Source organism: Stegodyphus dumicola, chromosome 12 (genome assembly GCF_044657685.1).
Source record: "Stegodyphus dumicola isolate Sdum_Otavi_A_Nest chromosome 12, ASM4465768v1".
Taxonomy (NCBI): domain Eukaryota; kingdom Metazoa; phylum Arthropoda; class Arachnida; order Araneae; family Eresidae; genus Stegodyphus; species Stegodyphus dumicola.
The window spans coordinates 75,512,576-75,538,654 of NC_140779.1; the positions used below are offsets into that span (position 1 = coordinate 75,512,576).

Here is a 26,079-nt window from a genome sequence, read left to right on the forward strand (position 1 = left end):
TGAAAGGACATTTTGAAATAACTTCAACTTTAATAGAAAGATAAAAGATTCTACATTCTAGTGCTTTAAGACTAATTACTAACAGAGAAATTAAATAGCCCTAGAAATAATAAAAATTTATGTATGTATTCTGCTAGCAAAGTTCTCATAAGCATATTAAATAATTAAACAATAAATCCATTTCTAACAAAAAATTTTTAATTTAGTTTAAAAAAAAATGTAAAGACTAATAAAATCTTTTATTAAATTATTATTCCATGAGCTATTTGAATAGCATAGTACTCTGCTACGTACAAACTGCATAATTATGAAATACGTTAAACAAAAAAGAAAATCAGAAAGTATGATTTTACATTGGCACCAGAGGATTTGTTAAGATTTTTATGCTCTTACTGAACATCAGAGGTTACCTAACTGCTCTTGGACTAAATTTTTTTGTCTTTCTAGCTTTATTATTAGCATCACTTTGTTCACACTTACGGCACAGCAAAATCACATTAATTTAAAATTTAACAGCAAAACCACAAAATTTTTAAAGCATATGTTTAGAATTCCCAATACAGTATTACACGTTGATACACATAAATTTTTTCTCAATTTATCATATCAATGTTCAGTTTTCTTAGTAAGATAACTTCAAAAACTTTTTTATTATGTAACAGAGCTATTTAACTGTAACTTAACTATTGTATTGAACGCCATCTAGTGGCGAAGAGGACAAACGACAGTCGACCTCCAGCCGCCATAGTGATAGGTTACTTTGTACTAGATGTCTCTAATTCTAATGTTTGAGATTCCATTTGGTATATGTTTCATTTTTATGCATTTTTTTTTTTTTTTTCCTTTTTTTTTTGGTTTGTAACAGTTCCTGTGCGCTCTGATAATAAATCCTTTTATATCTAATCGGCATTAGTATCTATTGAGGAGCGGCTACATCCCATTGGCACCCAACTAAACTTGAATCCAAAATGGCGCAACAAAATCTTTAGAATTTCTGTTTGGCTTTAACAAGCCCTTACTCCCGAATTTAACTTTTGGTTGCTGGAGATCGGCTCAGTCTCTTTTCAGGTGTGGACTGCTGGTCCAAAAAATTCTGGAAACCAATTCTGGAATAAAAATTGTCATGCCATGCTGCTAGTACATCGAATCATCGACTGGACGCTTTCAATGGAAAAGATAAGTTTCTTTTAAATTATTGTTAAAAAGATAAGTTTTGTTTACATTATCATTTAATCTGAGTTTAAAGTTCTTTTAAACTGATTATTTCTTATAAGCTGTTCTTAAAGCAAATGTAACTTCCTTACAGAAATCTGATTTTCTGATACTGTAAGAGTATTAAACGAAAGAAAACTGCTTTCTGTTACCAAACGTTATTTCTTGAACTGTAATTTGTTATTTTAAAATGTTAATGTGCATGTTAAATTAACTTGTGGATACTATTGTCACACTGAATACATGTTTTGATGATAAAGTTTTGAACATATTCATGGATGTTGTTCATTAGAATTTATTAGTTTCGATTCTAACTTACAGCAGCAGTATTTGAAAAGACAATACCGGAGGAGTCTTTTGCTAATGGTTCAGTATTTGAAAAAGAGGTACTTCACACAGAACAAATTATTCTTCTTGAAGGCAAATAGTTCAAAACTCCGCTCTTTGTGTTGCCTGATGCCAAAAATAACTCGACTTAGGAATTGACTTTCTTCAAAAAGCTAAAATTGTTTTAAATCTTGCTGAAAATATGTGGAACTTTTCTGATGAACCTCGAAGAAAATATAGCTTCGTGAAGCCTCATCAATCTCAAGCACTGGAAGAAACCCTAGTTGTTGTAAACAATTAACTATGGAAAAATGAAGGACAACAATTAACTACAGCCCAAAGGCTTGCAACTGATGCTTTGCTTAAATATCCCACTGTCTTCAAAGTAGGGGGAGAAGCCACTCCATTCATTGAACATCATATGAACACAAGAAACAGCCCCACCCCATTTCAGTCTCTCGGTATCGGATGAGTAAGTAAGAAAGAACTGTTGAAAAAGGAACTTGACTCCCTTCTAAAACAAGGTATCATAAAAGAATGTGAAATCCCCTATGCCTCTCCTGTGGTTCTGATTCCCAAGGCAGATGGAAAAGTACGGTTATGCATTAATTATTGTAACCCAGCGTTTCCCAAACTCGGAGGCACGACTTCCTAGGGAGGTGTGGACTAGTCTAAGGCGGACACAACAGTAAGTAATTTAAATAAGTTTAATTTTTTAAGAGCAATAAATTAATTATCCTAATATTTTTAGAGAAATGGATAAGTTCTTGACTGGTTATAAGAGAAAATCCTCTAATAAAGAAGAATCTGATGTTGGCACAAGTAGCAAGAATCAGGAAGGAAGAACTCCCAAGACAAGAAAATACGATTCGTCTTATTTATCGTTCGGATTTACAAGTGTTATTACTTATAATGTGGAAAAACCAATGTGTTTGTTTTGTTGACAGTATGAGACCCGGAAAATTAAAACGCCACATTGAAACTATGCATTTTCAATACGTTGGCAAGTCCCAAGAATTTTTTCAAAGAAAATTGGATGAGTTCACTAAACAAAAGCAAACATTCAAAAAACAGTTCATATTCCATCAAATGTGTTACTAGCATCGTACTTAGTATCTGATAGAAACACGAAGTGTAAAAAACCACACACAATAGGAGAAACATTAAGTTTTGCCAGCAGCTATTGATATGGTCCAAACAATAGTTGGTGAAACATATGTGAAACAGTTGCGACAAATACCGCTTGCTGATAACACCTGTTGGCAGAAGAAACGATGATATATCTGACGATCTTTGCGATCAATTAGTTTCTCAGATTCACACTTCAAAATTCGCCTTACAAGTAGATGAAGCAACCGATGTAGCTAAAGATGCACATAATTGAATATGTTCAATATGTTGAAGAGAATAATATAATTGAAGATATATTATTTTGGAAACCCATTCCTGGCAAAGCCACATCCAGTGAAATTTTTAATATAATCGACAAAATTTTTTTTTTTTTTTTTTTTTTTATGAGAACGGCATATTGTGGAATAATCACATTGGGCTTTGTACAGACGGTGCACAGTCAATGTCAGAACACAAAACTGGCCTTCAAGCACTAATTAAAAGAAAAACACCCAATGTTCTCTGGATGCACTGCATGCTTCACAAAGCAGCTCTTGTATCAAAAAATATGAGTGCGAACTTAACTATGTTTTTACAAAAGTAACGAAAGTTGTAAACTACATAAAAAAAGGTCCATTAAAAGTTAGGTTATTCGCAAAGCTGCGTGAAGATATGGAAGTTGCTTACACCTTACTTTTGCATTATTGTGAAGTGCGCTGGCTATCTCGTGCAAAAGTGATCCAGAGGGTACTTGAACTCAAAGAAATTGCAATTTTTTTTTGAAGAAAATCATAATGAGAATACAAATATTAATTTAATAATTTTATTATTAACCCTCTCGCTGCGCATCCCGCGATTTCGACGGGCAACGTAGAAGTAGCAAAATGTGCGCAACCCACGATTTCCGTGGGGATGAATTTTTGCCGTCTATTTAACTGTGCAACCTGCTCTTTCCTAGTTCAAGGTTTCCTTTCAGCTTTTCTGTGATGTTTAATTGTTTATTTAGATGTGGGCTAACAGATGGCGTTAGATGTCCACATTTCTGCCAAATATACAAGAATTACATAACGTAACATTTTGCGTGCACTTTTCAAAGTTCAAAGGTGTCTGGCAGGAACCGTTTCGCGAGTGATATAACCTATATTCCTGACGATATTCCCGACACTGATAGTAGTTTTGACTCTGATTTCAAGTATATTGAAGATAGTTATAGTGAAACTGATGAGAATTTCTCGGATTCCTCTGCAGATAGTGATGAATCTGAAAATTCAGTTTCTATTGAAAACTTTCGACAGTGGTGCAAAATATTACACTATGCAAATATTTTCAATAGTATATATGTTTTACCTTAGTATTTTATAAAATAAATCATAATTTAACCAATATTAATTTTCAAAATTTTCCTTTTGATATCATTATTCTTCAATTTCAGTATTCTGACAACCTTTTTCTATGATCTAATTCTATATTAAGAAGAAAAAAAAAAAAAAAAGAAAAAAAAACTCTTTTACAAAAATTTTTGTATATTTTAACTTTAAAATATACTAAAAATATATGTAGATTTGAAATATGTAATAAAAAATACGCAATTTTTAAACCTATTTTGATAAAAAAAAAAAAAGTACTCAGTGAGAGGGTTAAACATACCTACTTGGAGGAAATTTTTGGAAAATTGTATGTTTTGAATAAATCGATGCAAGGGCCACAAATGCATTTATTGATTCAAAAAGATAAAGCGAAAGCATTCATTAAAAAAATGGAGATATAGAAGACAAATTTGGAAAAAAATAGGTTCGACATGTTTCCACTTTTAAATTTATGCACCTAAGTTAATATAGAAGCAAACAAAAATCTATTTGTTGAACACTTGGATGGTTTGTTAATTCATTTTTCGAATTATTTTGATGATCTTGATTTTACAAAGTATGCGTGGATACAGAATCCATTTATCGACGAAGAAGATGATGAATTTGAATTAACAAGTATTGAGAAAGAAAACTTGATTGAACTATCTTGTGATACTTCTTTAAAACAAAAATTTCAGAATGTATCTCTGATTCAGTTTTGGCTAGATATTAAGAGTGAATATAATATTTTTTTCAAATAAAGCTTTAAAAGTATTGCTGCCATTCGCAACATCTTTTTTATGCGAAACAGGATTTTCTGCATTAGCTGCAATAAAATCGAAATATCGTGCTCGTTTGATTGTAGAAAAGGAGCTTCGTGTAGCTATCTCATCAGTGACACCGAGATTTGATAAGCAGATAAAATCTTTTATTTTATTTCAGCAAACATTGCTAAAGCCACAAACTGGCATTTTTTTTTTTTATTTATTTTTTATAATTTTGTGCCTATTTGAAAGGGATTTACATTTTTGATAACTTTGCAGTAGAAGGAAGCATCAGCCAGCAGACCAGCTAGGCTGAGGAGTAGTATGTTATACTCAGGGTGAAATCTTAATTCAGACTGAGTTAGTTTTGGTTCTCAAGGCATTTTGATTGGATAATTAATAATGCTGTAAAGTTATTATTGGCTATTCGAGTTTTAGTTCCATTTACATCATCAGAAGTAGGTAAGAATCATATGACATGTATTAGTCTCGAAATGACGCAGTGCAATTAGAGAAATATTTTTAGAACACACAGCAGAAGTTAATTCATGTTGCTAATTTAAATTATAATTTATTTTAGTTTTTCTTGCATATATATATACACACACAACTGCAATAAACAATTTAAATTTACTGCCAACTGCAATAAAAAAATGGAGATGTACAACTAGATGTTATAGCAGTCCCCTAATTTCAATGTTCTGATCATTTTTCAATTTCATACAGACGTCATGCAAAAATCCCTTTTGAATCCATTTTTAACCCATTTCGGAAAAAAGAGTCCTTAATTTTGTCCGTCCATACAAACGTCATGGGGAACTAAAATTCATCCAAATGGATTCAGGACACAATTAAAATGCATATTTCCATTGAAATATGATCCCCGAACTTTTTCGAGATTGTAATACTTCCTTTACTTTTCAAGGTAGCAAAAACTATATAATGATTTTTAAGAAGTCCAGCTAGTGCACTTTCATAAAAATATTAAACATTTCTAATTAGACATCCTATGGTTTTAATGCGTTTTTATTTAAATCAATCACATTAAAAACAGAAAAAATATTCTTAAGATCTATGTTCAATGCTTTTAAATCAATTAATTTATTACTCAGTAACCTTTCAGATTATATTGGAAAATTAAATAGCTTTAGCTTTACTAAATTGCAACATGCTAGGGCATAGAAAATAACAGTATTTTATTTCTGGTAGTGGCATTACATTGCTGTCAAATAGATGAGTTTGTGGACTATAACTGAAAGATAAATATCTTGCATTTTCCTGAAAGACAACAGTCTAGCACATTGGAAATGAAAATGTTTTATTTCGAACTGTGTTGCCATTTTAAATCAGTGACTTTGTTAATCAAAAGTTCATTAAATTTGTATAAAATATGAAATAAATAAACAAATTCAAAATTCAAATCTTGGACTTTGATGTGCACATATGGCTGCAGACTACAGGCATGAAAGTGCAAGTTGACAAAAAAAGCTGAAAACGCATGGACACAAAATTACATAAAAACTAAATGCACACGCATGACCTCAAAAAAAAAAAAAAAAAAAAAAAAAACGCATTTTCATAAAATATCAACCTTTTATTATAAAAAGTATTAAACATCATATACATATAATTAAACTAAAATAATACTTGTACTTACTATTTTGCTATTAATTTTATCTTCCACTTGTAAAAAAAAAAAAAAAAATCAGTAAATCTCTTCAGATTGTAATGAATTAACCTTCTTTAAGATGCTTATGTAACTTAATTTAACAGTTGATACATAAATACTGTACACAACATTACAACACACTAATATACTTATTTATGTTACATATTACTGCCCATTTTCAGCCAATGACAAGTTTTAGAGATAATATATATATATATATATATAACTGTTACTATAGCTTTCAAATTATCTTCACTTTTAGTTCAATAAATAGTACTTTATATAACACCAGAAAAAGTCATGTGAGATAATATAGTTACAAAATAACATATAATTAAACGAGGAATATAAAAAATAACTATTTTGCCAGTCTCACTCGATCCTGATTACAAATTTTTAGGGAAAAAGCTTTTTCTTTTTTGCTACTTTTGCAGCCAACTTTTCTAATTTCTGTTTGTGAGCTAGTCTCAATTTCTTTTCAGCAGCTTTTATACAATCCATTGATACTTTTTTATTTTTTTCTTTATTTTCTGCAATGTTTAATTGCTTTTTTTTTAGATTCTCGCTCCTCCTTTTCTATGTCTAGCTCTTCTTTGTACAGTTTATGAGCATTCCTTAAATTTTTACATAGAGTTTTATGTATTGGAGAATGCAAGTGAAGTGGTCATCCCTTAAAATTCCAGAGCTGACTTATTACAACTCAAAAATGTGTATTTTACTGCTTGTATAGCAGACAATGTGTCTATACTCATGCGGGCACACTCCTTGTCTAACACACTGCTCATAGAACTAAAAGCACTCTCAAGGCCCGTGGAAACAACTTAAAATAGCTTTTACCATTTTGGATAAAGCTGGATAACTGCCATCTGCAAATACTTCGGCCCACCACTCATCAAGTCTCATTATCAATGGCAAAGTCTTCTGCAGATATTTTGCACAGCTGATGAAAGCTTCAGTGGAATTTTTAAAAAATTCTTTAACATATGTTTCACTAAATAAGTGCAATTGTAGCTGCTCCTAAATACATACTCTTTGGGGATAAAAGATGAGATTCATCTTAAGTCAAAATTTCTGAGATAGATTTATTTTGGAGAAATTCTGACTTAACAAACAGTGCTAAAAAGTCAATAAATAGCTGCTTCTGCTCATCATGCAATTTATGTATTAAAGGCTCTTTCATTTAAAATAGACAGACATATTTTTTAATAATGGCAATACAGACACATAAAAATACATAATTAATTGCAGTTTTTTCCTGTCAAATAATTTTGAAATTATTCTTTCTTTTTGTTTCCTCCCATCACTTGGCAAATGCTTTTGCTATAAATATCTGTGGATACCATTAATACGTTCTCTGCTTTCACTGCTCAGATTTCTTTGTCTATAGATACTGCAACATATATTAAAATATAATAATCTGTCATACTGATTTAAAAATCCATAATAAAAAATTGTTAAACAATCAAACATGAGTAAATTACTCAACGTAACATCATATATGGACAGCCAGTGGTGTTTAATAAAATGTTCAATAGCAGTATATTTGACATTTGAAATCACACATATTTCCTCTAATTTTTCTTTTAAATCAACAGACCAGTTAAAGTCATTATATATATCTCGCAGGTAATCTTCTACCCACCTACCAAATGGTTTAGAAAATACCTTGGATGCATTATGTATATGATGGCAAGAATCTCTATCAATATCTAACAAATAAGGAGCCTTCTCATTACGAAGTCTCACCTCTAATCCAGACTTTGATCCTCTCATTATATTGCAAGAATCCATCTAAACAGACATGAGATTCTCAAATGGCAGCAGATTTTTATCAAAGAGAGACACAATTTTTTGAAATAGTTGTTCAGTATACACATTAAAAACATTAACAGATATTAAATGCTCGACCACTACTTTATTGTGTTCTGTAGAAAAGTAGCTGGCTAATATGCACAAAACTCTCATTCCATTACTACTTGTAGCTTCATCAATATTTAATGAAAATTTAAACTTTTTTAAATTGTTCACAGTTTTATTAAAAAATGTTTTTGAGAGGCCTAATCTCATTTTATATAAAGCACTAGTGTGAGCCATTGAGAGCTGTGATAGTGCCTTCTTATCAGATGCCATTGCTTTGGCCAAATCAATTCTCACAGGTGCTACAGTATAAGGCAAATTATTTTCAGCCATAACTCCAAGCAGTTGACCCTCTAAGCTGGAAACTCGATCACAAATTGGAATACTTGGAGCTGCTAATTTTGCTTCTATTTTTCTCTCCTGCCTGCTTACATTTGTGTCTGTCAAAGATGAATATGATGATCATCCTGTAATTATCTCTTTTCACTACTTCTCTCCCACAATGTTTTTTTGCTTTTGATATAGCTGCTAATAGCAACACACCCTCTTTTCCCATAATATATTAACATAATGCACACTTCACTTTTCCACTGATGTCCACTTTCTGAATGCAACTGTCAACGACCACTTCCATTTCTTGTCCATTCACATGAATTTTTACGATGTTTTTCAGCCACGCAAATCTGAATTTATTTTTTTCTTCACTATCTATATGCCGAGCTTTGTGCTCATAATCCGGATTTAAGATATTCACACTGAAAAACTTACAGCAACAAACAAAAAAAAAAAAAAAAAGAAATAACATAATGATCTACGCTCCGAATTACAGTATGCTACTTTACACACGCTAAAACTTGCACGTGCTCTGGATAACATCAGCAGGGTATTATTCATATGTTCGACAGATGGCGCCAGCACCGATCGCTGAAATTATTGAAGTCAGCTCTCGTTTGACGGTTGCTTGCTCTTCTTTGATTCGATATTCATACACATCTAGTTCCGTTTTTCCAGATAAGCCCCATCTACTTCGCCTTGATGTGAAACAATGCATTTCGCGATCTCTGGCATGATGTAAAGTTTTTTTTACAAAGAAAAGAGGAAGAGAGAGAGAGAGCATGTCCTTCGTTTACCCCTCCCCCCCCCCCAATTTGCAGTTCGCGATTTCTCAACGGTTTTGCATCGATCTCAGAAACAGCCCGGGTGACGTTCAAAAAAGCAGAATTCTGCAAAAAACGTGAAAAACTTTCATGCCTGAGACTAAATGTATTAAAAATTTGTTGGCAAGGAATCATCATTTTATTCAGTCTGAGGAACATATATACATACATAGATAGATAAGACTCATTTTTTTAAAAAAATAAATACATGGTAATAACATTTGGTGGCAGCAATCTGAAAAAAAAAAAAAAAAAAAAAAAATTGGCCCCAAAGTGATGCAGACAAAAAATGAGTTTCGAGATTAATATCACCTGTGGTGCTAAAAATTATACATTCAAAAGCTGAAACAGTGAATGATTAAAATAACAGTGCCATTAAAAATTTATCAAAATCTTAATTTCCAGCCTGAACCAACAGAAAGAAGATAGAAAGGAAAACATCATAAATATTTAACATTTTATAAAATCATTAAATTTTACAATTACTTTATCTCAAACACTAAAATACTGAATAAAAATAAGCACATGAAACTTACTCTTATTCTAGCTACTTTTCCTCCTACTTTTCCACCACGCACTGCACCTTCATCAAAAGAAAATTCATGCTCTCGAATCACAGCTCTGCTATCTTTGTCACCAATATAAGTGACAACATAAAAATCAGGAGCCCAAGTTTCAAATTCTCTTTCCCAATTTATTATTGTTGACAATGGGGCACTAACTAAAAAAGGACCTCTGCAATGACCCTGACAGAGAAAGAAAAATTCCTTTTTTTTTCAAATAATGTATGGATAAATAAATTTAGAGAAACAAATTAAAAGACAATGCATTCAAAAATTAAAATATGGTATAGTTTAAAATTAAAGTGAATGATGGCTTAGCAAACAGCTTCAAAGCAATTTTAAGAAAATATTCCTCAAATTTAGCACTTATTTCTCAATTACTACACAGCATAACAACTAAAAATAATTCTAATAAACATTCAATTTAAAAATTTAACTATAAATTTTTTAAGACTCCAATACCAAAAAAATACACTAAATAAATTACACCAATTATCCGACAATGTCCAGCTGACGGTCAAGATATTTATATAATGGGGATATTTAAAGCACTATTAGAAGTAGTAGTTGACGAGACAATTTCAATACAATTCAAGATGGACCTCAATTTATGAATAAATGTCCCATTTTTATTATGCTAAAAGTATCTCAACATCACACACTAACAATGGCAAAATTCTGAACTCTATTACATATCATACTCCGCCAGACTAACCCGGACAAAAAAATTTTGGGCATTTACCACAAATTATTTTCAAAAACGTCATATATTCTATAATAAACTGAGAATCTTCAAATGTAAGACTGCTAATTTAATATTCTTCAGTTAATAAGATGTAACCCCACCAATTTAAATGTTGTTGCAAAATGTAACTATAGATGGCAGTAGTAAACTTAATGCTATATATAACCTCATAAAAGGGTGGTTATTTTGTTAAATTCAGAATCAATCTAAAAAATGAAGATAAATGAACTTATTCTAAACAACTGCACAGTGATTCTTAATTGCTCTTGATAAAATTGTACCAACACGAGTTCTTGACACTAGAAGTAAATAAATGAAATAGCTGTCACAAGATCAAACAGCAAAACTTTGGAACAGCATCTATTCCATAAAGCTTTATTTCCACTATATGATCTTCTGTTGATGGATCAACAGTGGCAAAATATACATTTACCTTGACACAATTTCGTCATTTTTTTAGAAGAATGATCCATAATCACAAATAATTATGTATTACCTGCTTACAATTAGTAAATTTCAGTTAAAAATAAGTCTATTTTCTTCTGGAAACCATAATGACTGCTGTTAGATTGAAAACAACTTTTTTCCTTTAGCAATTTTCCATCTATATTTCTACACAAATTTTACTGCAGATTCTTCCTCTGCAAAAATTCTCACAAACATATTTTTCTAAATTGAATTTAAGACAATCAAGATTCTGATTTGTCTATAAAAACCACTGGAACTTGAAACACAACAAAAAGAACATGTACAAAAATGGCAACATCACATGTTGAAGAACTGTTATGTGAATGGCTTCCGCTAATACTTAAGTACTTTTATTTATTTATTTATTTATTTATTTTTCTGAAAACAGTATTTCTTTATGCTACTTTTATAGTTTTACAAAAAAAAAAAAAAAAAAGTATTTCAATGTTTTGGCTTGGAAGAATTTAATTCATTATTTGACAAATACCAAATACTTTTTTTTATATGGGGGGATGGGGGAACCACCTTCTCAAAACAGCATCTGGAAATCTCAAAGGAGAAACTGGTGAATCCAATTTTCTTCTTCAAACCTATTAATAATTATGTCAAAGTGCAATTACTCATGAAAGGAAATGAACAGTTTAGCACATTCACCTATTTTATATCCCTGACGCTGACCTGGCGAGTTATTATTTATTATACAGTCAAAAGTCATTAATTCGGATACCCATAATCTGGAATGATCTATAATCCGGACCTCAAAGCTACAAATATGCGTGTGCGCGTGCGCAAAATACGTTTACGAATGCACGTTTAATGTATAAGGGACAGTTTCAGCTAAGCTAAAATTATCTAATTCAGTTAATGTTACAGATTGCGTTGTTCCTTAATCTTCGAATTGAATTCGGCTTATTATTTTTTGCAGACTGTTAGAGCAATTTTATATAAGGAAGCTTGAACTTTCGATTACGTCAAATAGAATTTCTGATATATATTTACTAATCTAATATGTAAAGGATCTACAAAGCGAAAGTATGTTTTGAAGTCCATTAAACAAAAAGTGGAATTGCTGCAAAAAATGGATAAAGGTATATCCTTTGTTTATCTAAACTTTAACGTTTGTTTATCCAAACTTTGTTTATCTTTAACACTGTGGCGCAGCAATGAATTGGAAGTTGATCTGTCAGCACTATCCTTATCTTCAGAGCAGATGTTTTTATTTTATTTGGCTTATAATTCCTTACTAAATGTAGTATTTCATCTCGATGTACTCTGTCTTTGATATGATTTAAATCAAATTCCTCGTCATTATAATTCGCTTCCGATAGCGAAGAAAGTAACAGAGGTTATTGAAAATGAAAAAATTTCGATTGACGAATTAGTCGGTATTCTCGACACAGCAATTATAGGACTTGAACAGCGGAACTTTGTAACTGAACAAGAAATTATGTCTGTTTATAGAATTAAAGAGAATGTATTATCACATAAAAAACGAAGCAACTTAAACAACTTACACTGAAAGAAATGTTTAATAAAATAAACAAATAAATATTAAGCTTTTTTTTTTTTTTTTTTTTTTTTTGTAAATTTTGATACTCTTTAGATCATAATTGTTCCTTATTTCATAAATTACAGTTTCATATTTTTAATTTTATAATTTCTGCATGCCATCTTACCAGATTTAAACTGATGATCTATAATCCGGAATTGCTGAAGTCCCGATGAGTCCGGATTAACGACTTTTGACTGTATTTTGCTTTCATCACCGCATATTTATCAATACATGACAGCTTCAGTAATAACTCATGCAGTGATGTCTAAACTTTTTTTTTTATATTAGTAAGTGAATAAAAAGAGTATGGCAGCCTCTTATTCTAATATTACGCATGGCGAAGATTACAGATTTTTAAATGCTCTAAGAAATGTTGACGGGGGAAAATTCAACAAAAATTTCTTTTCATACGCTTAATATAGATTTTGTTAATGAAACTCATAGGCCAAAAGATTACATTTAGTGCTATTCCAATTAAGAATAACTGACATGTTATTCACCATAAAACCAGAAGCGGCGGCAGAATCGGCACCGGACAGCAGAATTTAGGGAAGGCGACATTTTTGGAATTTGGGGAAGCACCGAGTGGCAAAATTAAAGGATGAGAAGTTTATGATTAAGGGAATTTAGAACTTAGGAAAGCGCTTTGTAGCAGAATTTAGGACCCGTAGAGACTGCAACAGGTGGTATTTAGCACTGGCCCTAGATAAAGCATTAAGTATATGTTGGAGTTTATTTATTCAGGATTCGGATTAGTTTTAAGCATGTGCAAGAAATAAACGCAGGTATAGTAAATAACTAAATTAATACAACTGAGGCTTAATTCAGTACGCAACAGGAGAAAGACAAAATTTAGCGAAACAACTTGGCTTTCGTCACCAATCTTGTGATACATAGCTAATAATGTATAACGGACGCTATTAAAGCTACGCTAAAATTATCTTTACTGATTCTAAGGTATTTCAGTTAATGTAGCGCACTGCACTGTTCCCTAATCTTCTGGTTTGATACAGCTTATTATTTTTTGCAGACTGTTATTAATGGGGCAATTTTATAAAAACTAAGCTTGAACTTTCGATTATGTCAAAATGAGTTTCCAATTCTGGAGCTGCCAAAGGAACTACAAAGTGTTTCGATGTCCATTAAACAAAAAGTGGAATTGCTGCAAAAAATGGATAAAGGCATATCAGTCTCAAAATTACGGGAGGAGTATGGCATTGGAAAGTCAGCTGTATATGACATAAGAAAAATGAAAAATTAACTTTTTGAATTTTTTCTGGAAGCAACTTAAACAACTTATATTGAAAGAAATGTTCAATAAAGTAAACAAATAAATATTAAGTTTTTTTTTTGTGTGTGTAAATTTTGATACCCTTTAGATCATAATTGTTCTTTATTTACTAAATTATGATTTTATATTTTTAATTGTATAATTTCTGCATGCCATCTTACCAGATTTAAATTGATGATATAATATCCTGAAAAATCCAAAATCCGGAATCGCCGAAATCCCGACGAGTCCGGATTTCAGACTTTGTATTTATAAAATTTCCTGGCATTTATAAAAATAAGCAAAATTTCATATAATTACAGTATAATGTATTGAAGTTTAATTTAAATTTCAATGTTATTTAAAAATTTTTGCTGAATTTGTGATAAAACTATTTTGATAAAAGATAATTTCCAAAGCAATAAAATTTCTACTCAGAATTATGCCTTCAAGTAAATACTGCAAGGTTTTAAGAAAAATATAAGAAGATTCATTTCCTTACCTCTTTATATAGAGAATACAAGAATACAATTGTTTGAATAGTTTTTCCAAGACCCATTTCATCAGCTAATATGGTATCTGTACCATTAGCCCATGAGAACCTCAACCAGTTCACACCTTCTAACTGATAAGGGTGAAGCTCATTTCCAGTTGCATCAACAAAAGGTGGCTGCCGGTCATATTTTTTCTTGGGCTAAAGTATAATAATGCACAAAAATTATCTTTTTGTAAGACTGGAAAAGAAACTAGAAATATTTAAATCTTTTTTGCATTTTTATTTATTCACTGAACTTTTTAAAATTTCCATTAAAATTAATAACAATATAATACATAAAATATTATTAGAGATATTTCACTCAAATGCCTATACTGTGTGTTTAGTATACAAGCTGTCAGTAATATTAATAATAAATAGTCTGTAATAATATTATTAATACGATAATACTGTAATAACAACAATAATACATAGTCTGCAATAATAACATAATATTAATAACATATAATCTGTAATAACATAATAATTTAATACTTAGGCTGTAATAATATTAATAATAAAAGCATTCATTGTGTTTAAATTGTTAAAGCCTACATTGTGTTTAGTACACAGTCTGTCAATAATAATATATAGTTTGTAATAATATTATCTGTGTTTGTCTTCTAAATTCTAATCAATTTAATGTAGATTTTCAGATTGTTAAACCAAACAATGAAAAAAAAAATTAAGATAGTTAATAAAATTAAAGATCTTTGAAATGATAAATATACATACCCCGCCACTTACTAAAATTATTTCTGCTCTAAGCATATAGTTGAATTTAGTAAGCAACTGAGTTTAATAAACGGTAATTTCAATATTGTAAATTATGGTATCAACTCTGAACTTTATTAATAAGTTAGTAACTAACAATTAATATAATAATTAATATCTAAATTATTAATTAAAACTTAATGCTAAAATTAAACTATTCATGATACTCAGAATTATTTTCCCTTGTTGCTTTGTTGTAAAAAAAATTTTATAATTACATACGAGACGAAATTTTAAATTTTTACAATGAACTGCTGTATCCCTATCTGTTTTGCATTATTTGTCAGCAGTCTTTCAATCGTATTTTCAAATTCATAAAAAAGTTGACAGTTTTCCTGGTCGCCACCCTTCAATTTAAGAATTGTTCTTAGAGTTTGAAGTATTTTCTCGATTCAGCAGAGGCTCGCACATAGTCACTTTTGTCTGATCCCTTTCAGTTTCTGCAGCTCTTTTAACACTTTCTATAATACAGGCGTTTTCACATGCCATAGCAATATTATCATCAATTGCGATGCATCCTAAAAACAAATCTTCATTTTCTCTCTCACTGATGTCTGAAATGAATTCTTCTAAATAAAAACCACATTTTCTACAGAAAATTCTCGTTGTGTTTTGGAAGATTGCTTTGCATGTGTTGACTATAATATGCACAGCCTCTAGCAATAGATTTACTATAATATGCAATAGATTTAGTTACTAGCAAAAATAGACTTAATTATCTCCTTTGAATTACTTACACTTTCATAAGACTAATTTTTTTTTTTTTTTTTTTTTTTTTTTTTTTTAATGACACTTTCTTTGTAATTACAGTTGAAAGCTTTTACGATTTTACGATACCTTGGTCTAATGGTTGAATAATAAATTGTATTTGCAGAAAGGAAAACTTATTTAATGTTTTTTCAGAATGATATCAGGGGTGTGAAGCACAGTTATCTGACAGTAAAGTTAGTTTTTCAGTTGCCTTTCTTCAAAAGGAAATCCGTAAAAACACTGCTTGTCATCTAAGAATTCTTGTCATTATGAAATTAAAAGTACATTCTTTACTGCTCTTAAGCGTCAAGTTTTCCTATTCTTTCCAATAACCAGTGTCAGTATCTTTTTAATTCTTGCACCCCCACATTGCATGTCAATAAAATAATACCTCATTCTTTTTAGTTTCTTTAAAACCAGCAGCTGTTTTACATTTGCACAATAATGTATGCTCCGGTAATGCACTGTAAAGCAGACCATTTTCATCTGTGTTATAAATTTCATGTGGTTTGTTTTCTTCTAAAAAGTGGGGTAAAATGTCTTTTCGCCATCTCTCAGCCGACTGATGATCTGCCCCCTACTTCTCACCATGCAGTTTCCGATAAATGATGTTACTTCTCTATTTCCATCTATCCCATCAGTTGGTACAAAATTTTCTCCTAGCATTTTAAGTGAATTCTAGAGCTTTTGCAGTCAAAAGAGCTCTAGAAATTGGAATATTTTTTAGTATCATAGCTTGAAACCATCCTAGAAGAATGTTTCAGTCTCTTAATTTTAGATCCCTTTTGCACTTCCTTGAGACATTTACATTTTTTACCAGTTCTTCATCAATTTTGTTTCTTTGTTTCACTGTTTGATTGCAACGCGGCACAAAAGCGCTGCGTTCATTTGTCTCGAAAACCGCGACACAGTTAGTTATTTTAGAATGCCCTCATGTTACAAAGTATGCGTGAGGTCAGACTACATTCACACCCACGGGGAGCAACGAAGACACTCGCGGTTTTTGAGACAAATGAACGCAGCGCTTTTGCAATGCATGACAGTCAAACGGTTAAGTAAACTGCACAATGCTATTGGGGAAATCCTGATTTTAAAAGCTGCTTCTCTTCGGCTGCATTTACCACACATATCTCAGGCTTAAATAATTTCTTTTAGACATTTGTGACATGTTACAAGTCATGCACACAGCCCCATCAAAAAAGTCAAAATCCGAAATTCCCATTCCTTGCCAGCAGGAAAACTACACCTTTATCTGTTAATTCAACTTGCTGCTTCATTAAATATAAGCATATCAATGCTTTCTTTTTCTTCAGCCTAGAATGACTTCTTCTATTTTCTATATAGACTGATAATGTACGATAAGCCAAGGAAGCACATCGTGATGTTTTCTAAGAATATCTTGCAAAATTAATATGCATATGCATGTCTATTCCCTATCACCTGGTGTTTGACTAAACCAGTGTTCATTTAAACACTTATTCTTGAATCATGTGAAACATTCATTTATAATCAAAGAACTTGTTTCCAATGCCTCAAAAGACTGCTTTTGTTAATCATAAGATAAAAGTATTCTGTCACTCTCAGCTCTAGTCTGGACAAAGAGATCTGAAAACAGTGTCTGACAGGAACTAGGGAATCTATCCAAGACCCCCAAGGGTTTTGGTTTTAACCACACAGCTGAAATTTCTGCCACACCTATTTTACATAAGTACTACATAATGAAAGATAAATGAATAAACTACAAACAGCTTTTCTCAACCACAAACAATTTATTCCAGATCTGAAAAATCAGACTTCTGCCAGTTTGAGCTTAGTAAATGGCAGTTTTTTCTATTGATTAGTACCGTAATTTCCAGAAGAAACGCTGCGGTGTTTACGTGTTTAAAACTTCAATTTTCAGCATGTGCGGCGTTTAGGTGCACTAAAAATAAAATATTTCTTATGATGGTCATTGTACATAGTTTGGATGGCCTTGTCATTGTGCATAGACTGGTGCTGTTCACACACAAAAGACCACTCAGTTGCTTTTTGCGAACGTTATTTTGTTTACATTCTTTCTCTTGAACAGACCTACATGCCTTATTCACCCTAAACGAGATCTCAGAACAATAACATTCTTCCCCCTTTCAAATCAACAATTTCATCAGTTCGAATAGTCTCTCTCCTCTGCCATTCGATGAATCTTCCAGGACCCATCCTCTCCCCGCCCCTGCCTTTTCTGCAATTTTTTTCAAACGCGGACACAACTCCACCTGCCTCGCAATAACGTACTCTGACGTATTTCCCTTTCAGCATGAATGGATTTTTCTTGGCATTCTGCCAGATACAGATCCCATCAGTTTCGGTACAAGTACTTGTTGGATAGTTTTTAAGTAAGAAGGGAGTGGAAAATTTCTGAAAATGTCCCTAAACGGCACAGAAGCTATACTGCTGGTTTTAAGCTTAATGTAATTTCACGTGCTGAACAAATTGGAAATAGGGCAGCAGCTCGAGAGTTTGAAGTGGACGACAGATGTATTCAATGTTGGAGAACTGAAAAAGAACTTCCTAAAAATATGCTACAACAGAAACGAGCCAAACGAAGTGGTACTGTAAGGTGGACAAATCTAGAGGACGACCTTGCAAACGTGCAATGAGGAAAGGGAATGGCAATTTCGACTGTAAAAATTCGCTTACAAGCAAAATTTATAGCAAAATGAATGAACATAAATGATTTCAAAGGAGGTGTAGCAGATTTATGAAAAGAAAAATATTTCTGTGCGTACTAGAACAACAGTCAGGCAACAATTACCAATGGACTGGCAGGATAAAAAGTCATCTTTTCTAAAATGTGTGACAGCTATTATTGACAAAAAAAAAAAAAAAAAAAACTTTTTCGGTCGCAGATAATAAATATGGATGAAACGCCATTAGCTTTCGACTCTCCTGCAAACAGAACTGTTGATGAAACTGGTGCAAAAACTGTATCTATGTTTATGACGGGGCATGAAAGAACGTCATTTACATGTGTGTTAGCTTGTGCTGCAAACGGTGACAAGCTAAAGCCGATGACCATTTTTAAACGAAATACTATTCCGAAGGGAGATGGTATGTCATATATCAGGACTTAGGTTGAGTTTTTGCATCTATACGGCCCACGATGGTGTCACGCGCAATTTAATCTATTGCGGTGTTTACGCTGATGCAGCATTTCTGTGTAATTTTAATTTTTTCCCCGCCATTTTTCTCGAGTGCGGCGTTTACGCTGATGCGGCCTTTCTTCCGGAAATTACGGTATATATTCATTCTTGTTCCTGGAAAATTGAACATAATAAGTGGCAGGCACTGTATTAATACTACTTAAAAAGTAAAAAAAGGATCTGTACACTTCTCACACAGCTGGAGAGCAAAAAAATACCAGTAATATTTTCAAACCTGCATTTGTCAAAACAGAGAGAACAGATAAAATCAACTCCCAATTAAACAGGGGGTTGGATGTGGATTAACTGGGCTTTGTCCTTAAAAAAATGCTACGTTTGTTTATTGCAGAATGAGAAAAAAAATTACTACGACAAACCATCAGAATTTCTTACTGGAAATTCAAAAAGGGGAAAAATGCATGTGATAATAGCAATGATAGAAAATGATGCAAAGCATAATAGCAAATAATGTCATAGTGTTGAGGAATTGATTTTACCTACAACAGTATGTAAATTTAGTGTACATATTCTGGAAATCTATTGTTAAATCATCGATTAAAAATAAACTGCTAAATCACAAAAATAAATAAAGTGTACAGTTATTAATTTTCTGTTTCCTGGTCTATAAAAAAAATCAGTGTCCTTTCTGTTCTGAAGTATGCTCTTGTTTTGAATGCTGATCTAATTTACATAAACAAGTGAACTTATTCTTTGCTGATCTAATTTACATAAACAAGTAAACTTATTCTTCAAACTAAATTGCTTAAAAATGAAGGTAAATTGTTAATAGTATTTCCTGCTAATTGTAATATAGGTTATTTATCTGTGTTTTTTTAAGTGTTGTTGGACTAATTGCTAATTAGAGTTAACTAAGAATGGCCCTTTCAATATTACCCCAGTTAATCAGGAGCCTTCTATACACTACTGTACACAGAGCTTCCATAAAATTAAGGGTGCTCAGTTTTAATTCCATACATGTAATTCAATTGTTAATAATGCTATATTTAATTATATTACAATTATTCATAATGCTATATTTAATTATATTACAATTATTCATAATGCTATATTTAATTATATATGTAATTATAAGTACCAAAAGAATTTTAATGGCAATTTAAGGTTTTATATCTAAACAGAAGCATTTTTCCATTACAGTTTAAAAGCTAAATATTTTATGGGGAGAATTAAAATGAATTTGAAAATTTTTTTTGCAGAGAATTTTCAGAAAGATCCTGTCATCTAATGCTAATTATATACAAGTCATAGTAAAGAGTGACATAGACTGCTGCATTTGTTTCATCAAGATTAATTCTAAGAAAGAAATAAATTTTTCCACAACTTATAACTAATAACTTTCAACAATAAAACAAGTTAAAAAATAGTTTTTTAAGCAAATATTATATAACAGCTTTTAAATAAACAACGCCATGTTTAACAACATAAACATATGTGAAAAAGTGCATTTACCTGTGTCTTAATTACTTCCTCCTGCAGTAATGCAAGAGTAAATACAAAATTAAAAATTAGTTAAGTTAATGCATACCAATGATTTCATACTAAAACAAAATTTATATATACAACAGTTTTATATAAACTTTTAACAAAAAACTTTTAACACTTAAATTTTTATAATACAAAAAAGCAAGTATTACACAGCAACATAATGGGCCTTCAAACTTCAAATAATTTAATATTTAATCTAAACAAAAAATCCAAAACTCAGATTGAAACAAGAACAGGTAGAGGTAGGCAGAACACAAGAATTTACCATTGGGTTGTACAGGTGGTATTCTCAATGCACTAACTGAGCAGCTTTGTCACAAGTTTGATGGAGAACAGCTCGAGGGATGGACCTGATCTTCTACTACCTCTCTTTCCCCATCAATAAACCACTCAAGAGGATTTCCATTTAAAATGTCCCCATGCAGCACAGTTACTATACACTTACAAACATCCATGCCTTCTCCGGGATTCAAACTTAGACCCAATAATAAGGTAGCCAATGCAGCTAACCATTATACTGATGAAGATGACAAAAACACAAACAAAATTTCAAAACTCAAATGAAGAATCATGCAGTCACTTTATTTGCCACTTGGTTTTGTGTACTGCAGTGCCCACCAGAGGGTGAGCGGCAAAGTCGCTGAATACTGATAGTCCAATCAGGTGTTCGAATACCAGAAAACGGGCTACCTCCATGGGCGTTTTCATGTTTTTCTCCATGTGTAACATGTATACAAGGCAATTTAAGTAAGAAAGTCATCCCTCCCCTTAGGCAGATAGCCCTAAAGCGCTTTACCATAATCAAATAAACCAAACCGAGCCTTGTATGCTGTGGAATCACAGATATTATAAAGTACAGAAGAAAAGACAATAAGAAATGCTTCCTTGGCACTAACATTAAGAATTGATGCGATAAGAGTCAAAGACTTTCCGGTAGAGACCTGCTTTGCAGAAAAATTACATTCCAAAATTGCAGTTGTGAACAGAAGTAAAATGTTACAATGCAATATTTAAGAAAACTGTACTTTCCTGTTTTGCGGCGCAAGCGATAAAGTCACCAGTAATGGTACAACTGATGTCAAACGAAATATCCTCGCTGGAAACCTTTACCTTTCACATTTTCAAAACAAGTCACTACATTTCTTATCAGATTGATTGTTTCTTTCAATACTGGCATACAATTACATAGAAGTTTTAACAGATAGTTCAATTTTATGCTCTAAAGCCATTAACAGACGGTAATTAATTAGGATGCAACCCCACCACTCACTTGATGGCGAAAATATAGAAAAGGCGAAGTCAAGGGTTAAATTCATCAATTTTAATGAGAATGTATTGGGTAAATCTGAAAGATGCATCTGATTAATTTACAATACTCCCTACACAGAAATTTAATTTGAGAGTCAAACTAATGCAGGAACATGTTTGAAGTTTAAAAGTCCACTGTACACTATCATTTATATATATAGATAGATAGATAGCTCTACATAAAATTCGAAATAAATTTATTACATACCTTTTAAATTTACAAGCATAAGAATCGAAGCCAAAAAACAGACACATAAAAAAAATTCATGAATGAATGATTAAAACTAATTCAAAATTCACAACAATAAACTTAATATCTCAGCTTTAAAGTGTCACATGTTTGAAATTTAACTTAATCTACAAATTATTATGTTGCAAAAGCCAAAGAAATTTGCATTTTATCAAAGAGTTATTAGAACATTACCTTAAATATTAACAAAAATACACTATATAAAAATGCAACAGATGTTTCACATGAATCGGTTTTAATTTTTACTCACATCAACTGTTGGTTTATCTGGTGGTGGTGTCATATGCCTGCCATCATCATCTCTGACATCCCTTGATTTTTTTCCTTTGCTACTCTTACTCTTCCCAAACTTCTTATTAGCATTTTCAACAGCATTCCTGTAAACAAAATGCAAGAAAAAAAAATTGCGTTCATCAACTGTTATTAGTACTTTAATTGCAAAGACATAATTAAACAATAGCTCAATAATTTTGTGATTTCCTCCAAGTGTAATATGAATACAATCTAGTGCCAAAAAAGCATTGTTCCCTTAGGTTAATAGCCCTAGTGAGCTTTGCAATAATCTAACAAACATCAAATTAAACATCCAATTAAAACAGACCACAACAATACTTTCTTTAACTTGCAAAATGAATTGGACTTAACACAAAACAGAAAAATCAAAATTATGTGCGAGTTGTTCAATTTTGTTTTGTTGCAAATAATTTGATATAAAATGAGTGCTTGACACAGGAAGACACCAATTATTAAGCAGTCGTGAGTGGACTGAAGTTAGATCATTGAAGTATTGATTATGTATATGCGAACTCTTGAAAATTCATAAAATTACTCGATAATCTAATGTCTCTATATTATTTGTAAGTTCACAGCACTTTGGGATAATCTGCACTCCACAGTTTTAAACTATGCAATTATATTTTTTAAAATAACACAGAAATAGAGATTAGACAAGAGATGAGATTTATCAGGACAGTGCAAATGACAAAAGAGCAATGTGTAATTTACAGCAGTATTTACAAGCTCGGCGAGTCCTTGTTTTAATCCTGACGAGCAACTGGTCTACAACAATGCAGAAAGATACTTCAGTGAAAGAGTGACATATAATGGTGCTGTATGCATCGTTGAAGAGGGGATGTATTTCAAGTAAAAATTAGAAATTTAAAAGTCTATTGTGAATTTGTTCCAATTAAGTTTAATTTATTAATAAATTTCTGTCATATAGAGTGATGCAGTACACATCCTTGAAGAGGGGACATCAATTGAAAATTAGAAATATAGAACTCTACTGCAAATTTATTCTTAAATTTTTATTATTTTTATATCTATGTAATCTGTCATATTTTTATAACTTACATATATTTCAGATTTAAAAGTATGATGAAAATTTATTAATAAATTAAACCTAATTGGAACAAATTTGGAATAGACCTCTGAATTTCTAATTTCAAGTACATCCTCTCTTCAAAGATGCATACTGCACTCTTTCCCTGCAGTATTTGCATTGCTGTAGCCTTCCTTTTGTCCAACTGTTGCTCAGGATTAAAACAAAGACTCTTTGAGCATATAAACACTATTGCAACTATTATGCATCACTCTTTCACCACTCGCACTGTCCTGATAAATTGTCTTTTTGCTAAGCTCTATTTCTCTGTTATTTTAAAAAAAATCTAGCTGCACAGTTAAAAACTGTTGAGCACAGATTGCTGAAATACATTGTTATACAGATGTTGGTAAGAATCGACATGTAATAACGAGATGTCAGATTATTAAGTAATTTTGTGATTCTTCAAAAGAGTTCCGGTTATTTACTATGCCACACAGTCAAGCTATCTGCTAGCATTGTCCCTGCCACTCCAGCCATGAAAATTAGTGAATGGTTCTATTAGATTCTCTCTTTGAACGAATTTATTACTACACACACACACACATATATGTATATAGATAGATAGATAGATAGATATAAATTGTAAGAAAATTATGCAATAAAACAAATTGCAATTTAAAAACCAAATGTGCTGTTTATTCATCTAGCCTTTCTCACAATCACCAGTCAAGTTTCACGACTCTTTTATGTACTGCAGTAAAATTACCTTAGTTGCTTTCAAAATACTGAACAATAAACTGCCTTTTATACCACACTACTGTTCAAATGTAAGAGTTAGAAAATACAATATGCTTTTCTCATGTTATTGCTATTTTTTTTTTTAAACAGTCATATTTATATAAAAATTTTATACAAGGCAGCTTTCGGGAAATCACTAATATAGCACTTGTAACTGACATAAAATTTATATTTATGACACTTTTAATCCCCAAAACATTTTAAAACCTCTAATTCAATAATGAAAGACACATAATTTAGTACAATTTTAAATTATAGCTGCATGGGGTTACAAAGTACAGACTAAGAAACACTTAAGTGTATCCAGAATTGTTTTAAAAGCTACTTGCAGATCTTTGAGATAACCATATAACTAAAATCTCATCAAAAGAGCAGCAATCTAAACAAAAGTAAATCTGACAACCATAATTATGGAGTTTGCTGCAAAAATAGATTCACAACAATTTCATCAGCTTCCATATTGCACTATTTTTCCTACATATAAAAAAATTCTCATTGATTTCAATATTTGATACATGTGTAAAAAATTCCATAAACCATTTTTGTGAAAAACAAATAGTGCCAAGCAACATGATTTTTTGCCAACAATGGAAAAGTATCGATCATTTTCACAAAAACAAAAAAATCGTTACAAATACGATTTTTCACCAACAACGGAAAACTATATACCAAATACATACTTTGACAAACCATTTATGTTTCTTTAAACAAGAGTTCAGTTCTAACAACTATTTATCTGCTTTTACAGCAAAAAAATTATAAAAATTTGGGATCTACCTACTACAGAATGCGATTGAGTATTTTCATAGTTACAGGTTTCTGGCATAAAAAAAGAAAAAAATGTGTCGACGAACCCAATATGAAACTTTACTTGAGGTCAGACATACAATGCCATTGTAATGTTAAAAATTGTGACAAGTGAGTATCCATTTGAAAAGAAATTTGGTTGAAGAGTTCCAATATTGCTTTTTTGACTGCATTCAAACTCATTTACTGTTGGTGCAAAGAGTTAACAACTGTGGAATGGGGAACAGAACAATTCGATTTGAATAACAAGACAGTGATATATTGGAACAATTATCTAAAAGAAGTTTGCAGACAGCCTTTTGTCAAGATCAATGAAAAAATTTGAGAGCCTAAAGTAGTAGAAATCAATGAAAAGCTTATCACTAAATGCAAAAACCAAGTATGCAGAATACTTCCTGAGCAATGGATGTTTGGAGAAATATGTTGAGAGAACAATTGTTTTATTGTAAGAAATCCTGATAGAACGGCATCCACTCTCTTACAAGCAATTTAAAATAATGAAAAAGGATCTATTATGTTTTCTGACTCATGGGAGGTATACAAGATTGAGGAATTAAGAGCTGCTAACTTTGAGCATTTCAAGGTCAATCACAGTTGTAATTTTGTAGAACCAGATACTAGTGCCCACACAGAACAATGAAAGATTATGGGAATCAGGAAAACGGCAAAACAAAAAGTGTCACAGAATTCCACAACAGCACTTAAGACTTGTATTTATGCAAATTTATTTGGCATCATCTTCGTAATGAGAATACTTATTTGTAGTGATTTTGAATGCCATTAGGGAGTATAATGTTATTCTTTTTAG

General features: G+C 31.4%; 1 protein-coding gene across 8 annotated transcripts in view; it reads right to left on the minus strand.

Annotated features, from left to right (window-relative positions):
• Nucleotides 1-26,079, minus strand: part of Mi-2 (chromodomain-helicase-DNA-binding protein Mi-2 homolog) — a 142,939-nt gene that overhangs the window by 67,446 nt on the left and 49,414 nt on the right. For 6 of the 8 annotated variants that reach the window (XM_035374842.2, XM_035374836.2, XM_035374841.2 and 3 more), the window contains 4 exons: nt 22,593-22,719; nt 20,749-20,769; nt 14,543-14,734; nt 9,979-10,188 (listed from right to left, as the gene is read on the minus strand). In XM_035374842.2, coding sequence (XP_035230733.1) covers nt 9,979-10,188; nt 14,543-14,734; nt 20,749-20,769; nt 22,593-22,719 — 550 coding nt within the window. The remainder of the gene's footprint in view (nt 1-9,978; nt 10,189-14,542; nt 14,735-20,748; nt 20,770-22,592; nt 22,720-26,079) is intronic. The other 2 variants (XM_035374840.2, XM_035374837.2) reach the window with 1 other exon arrangement.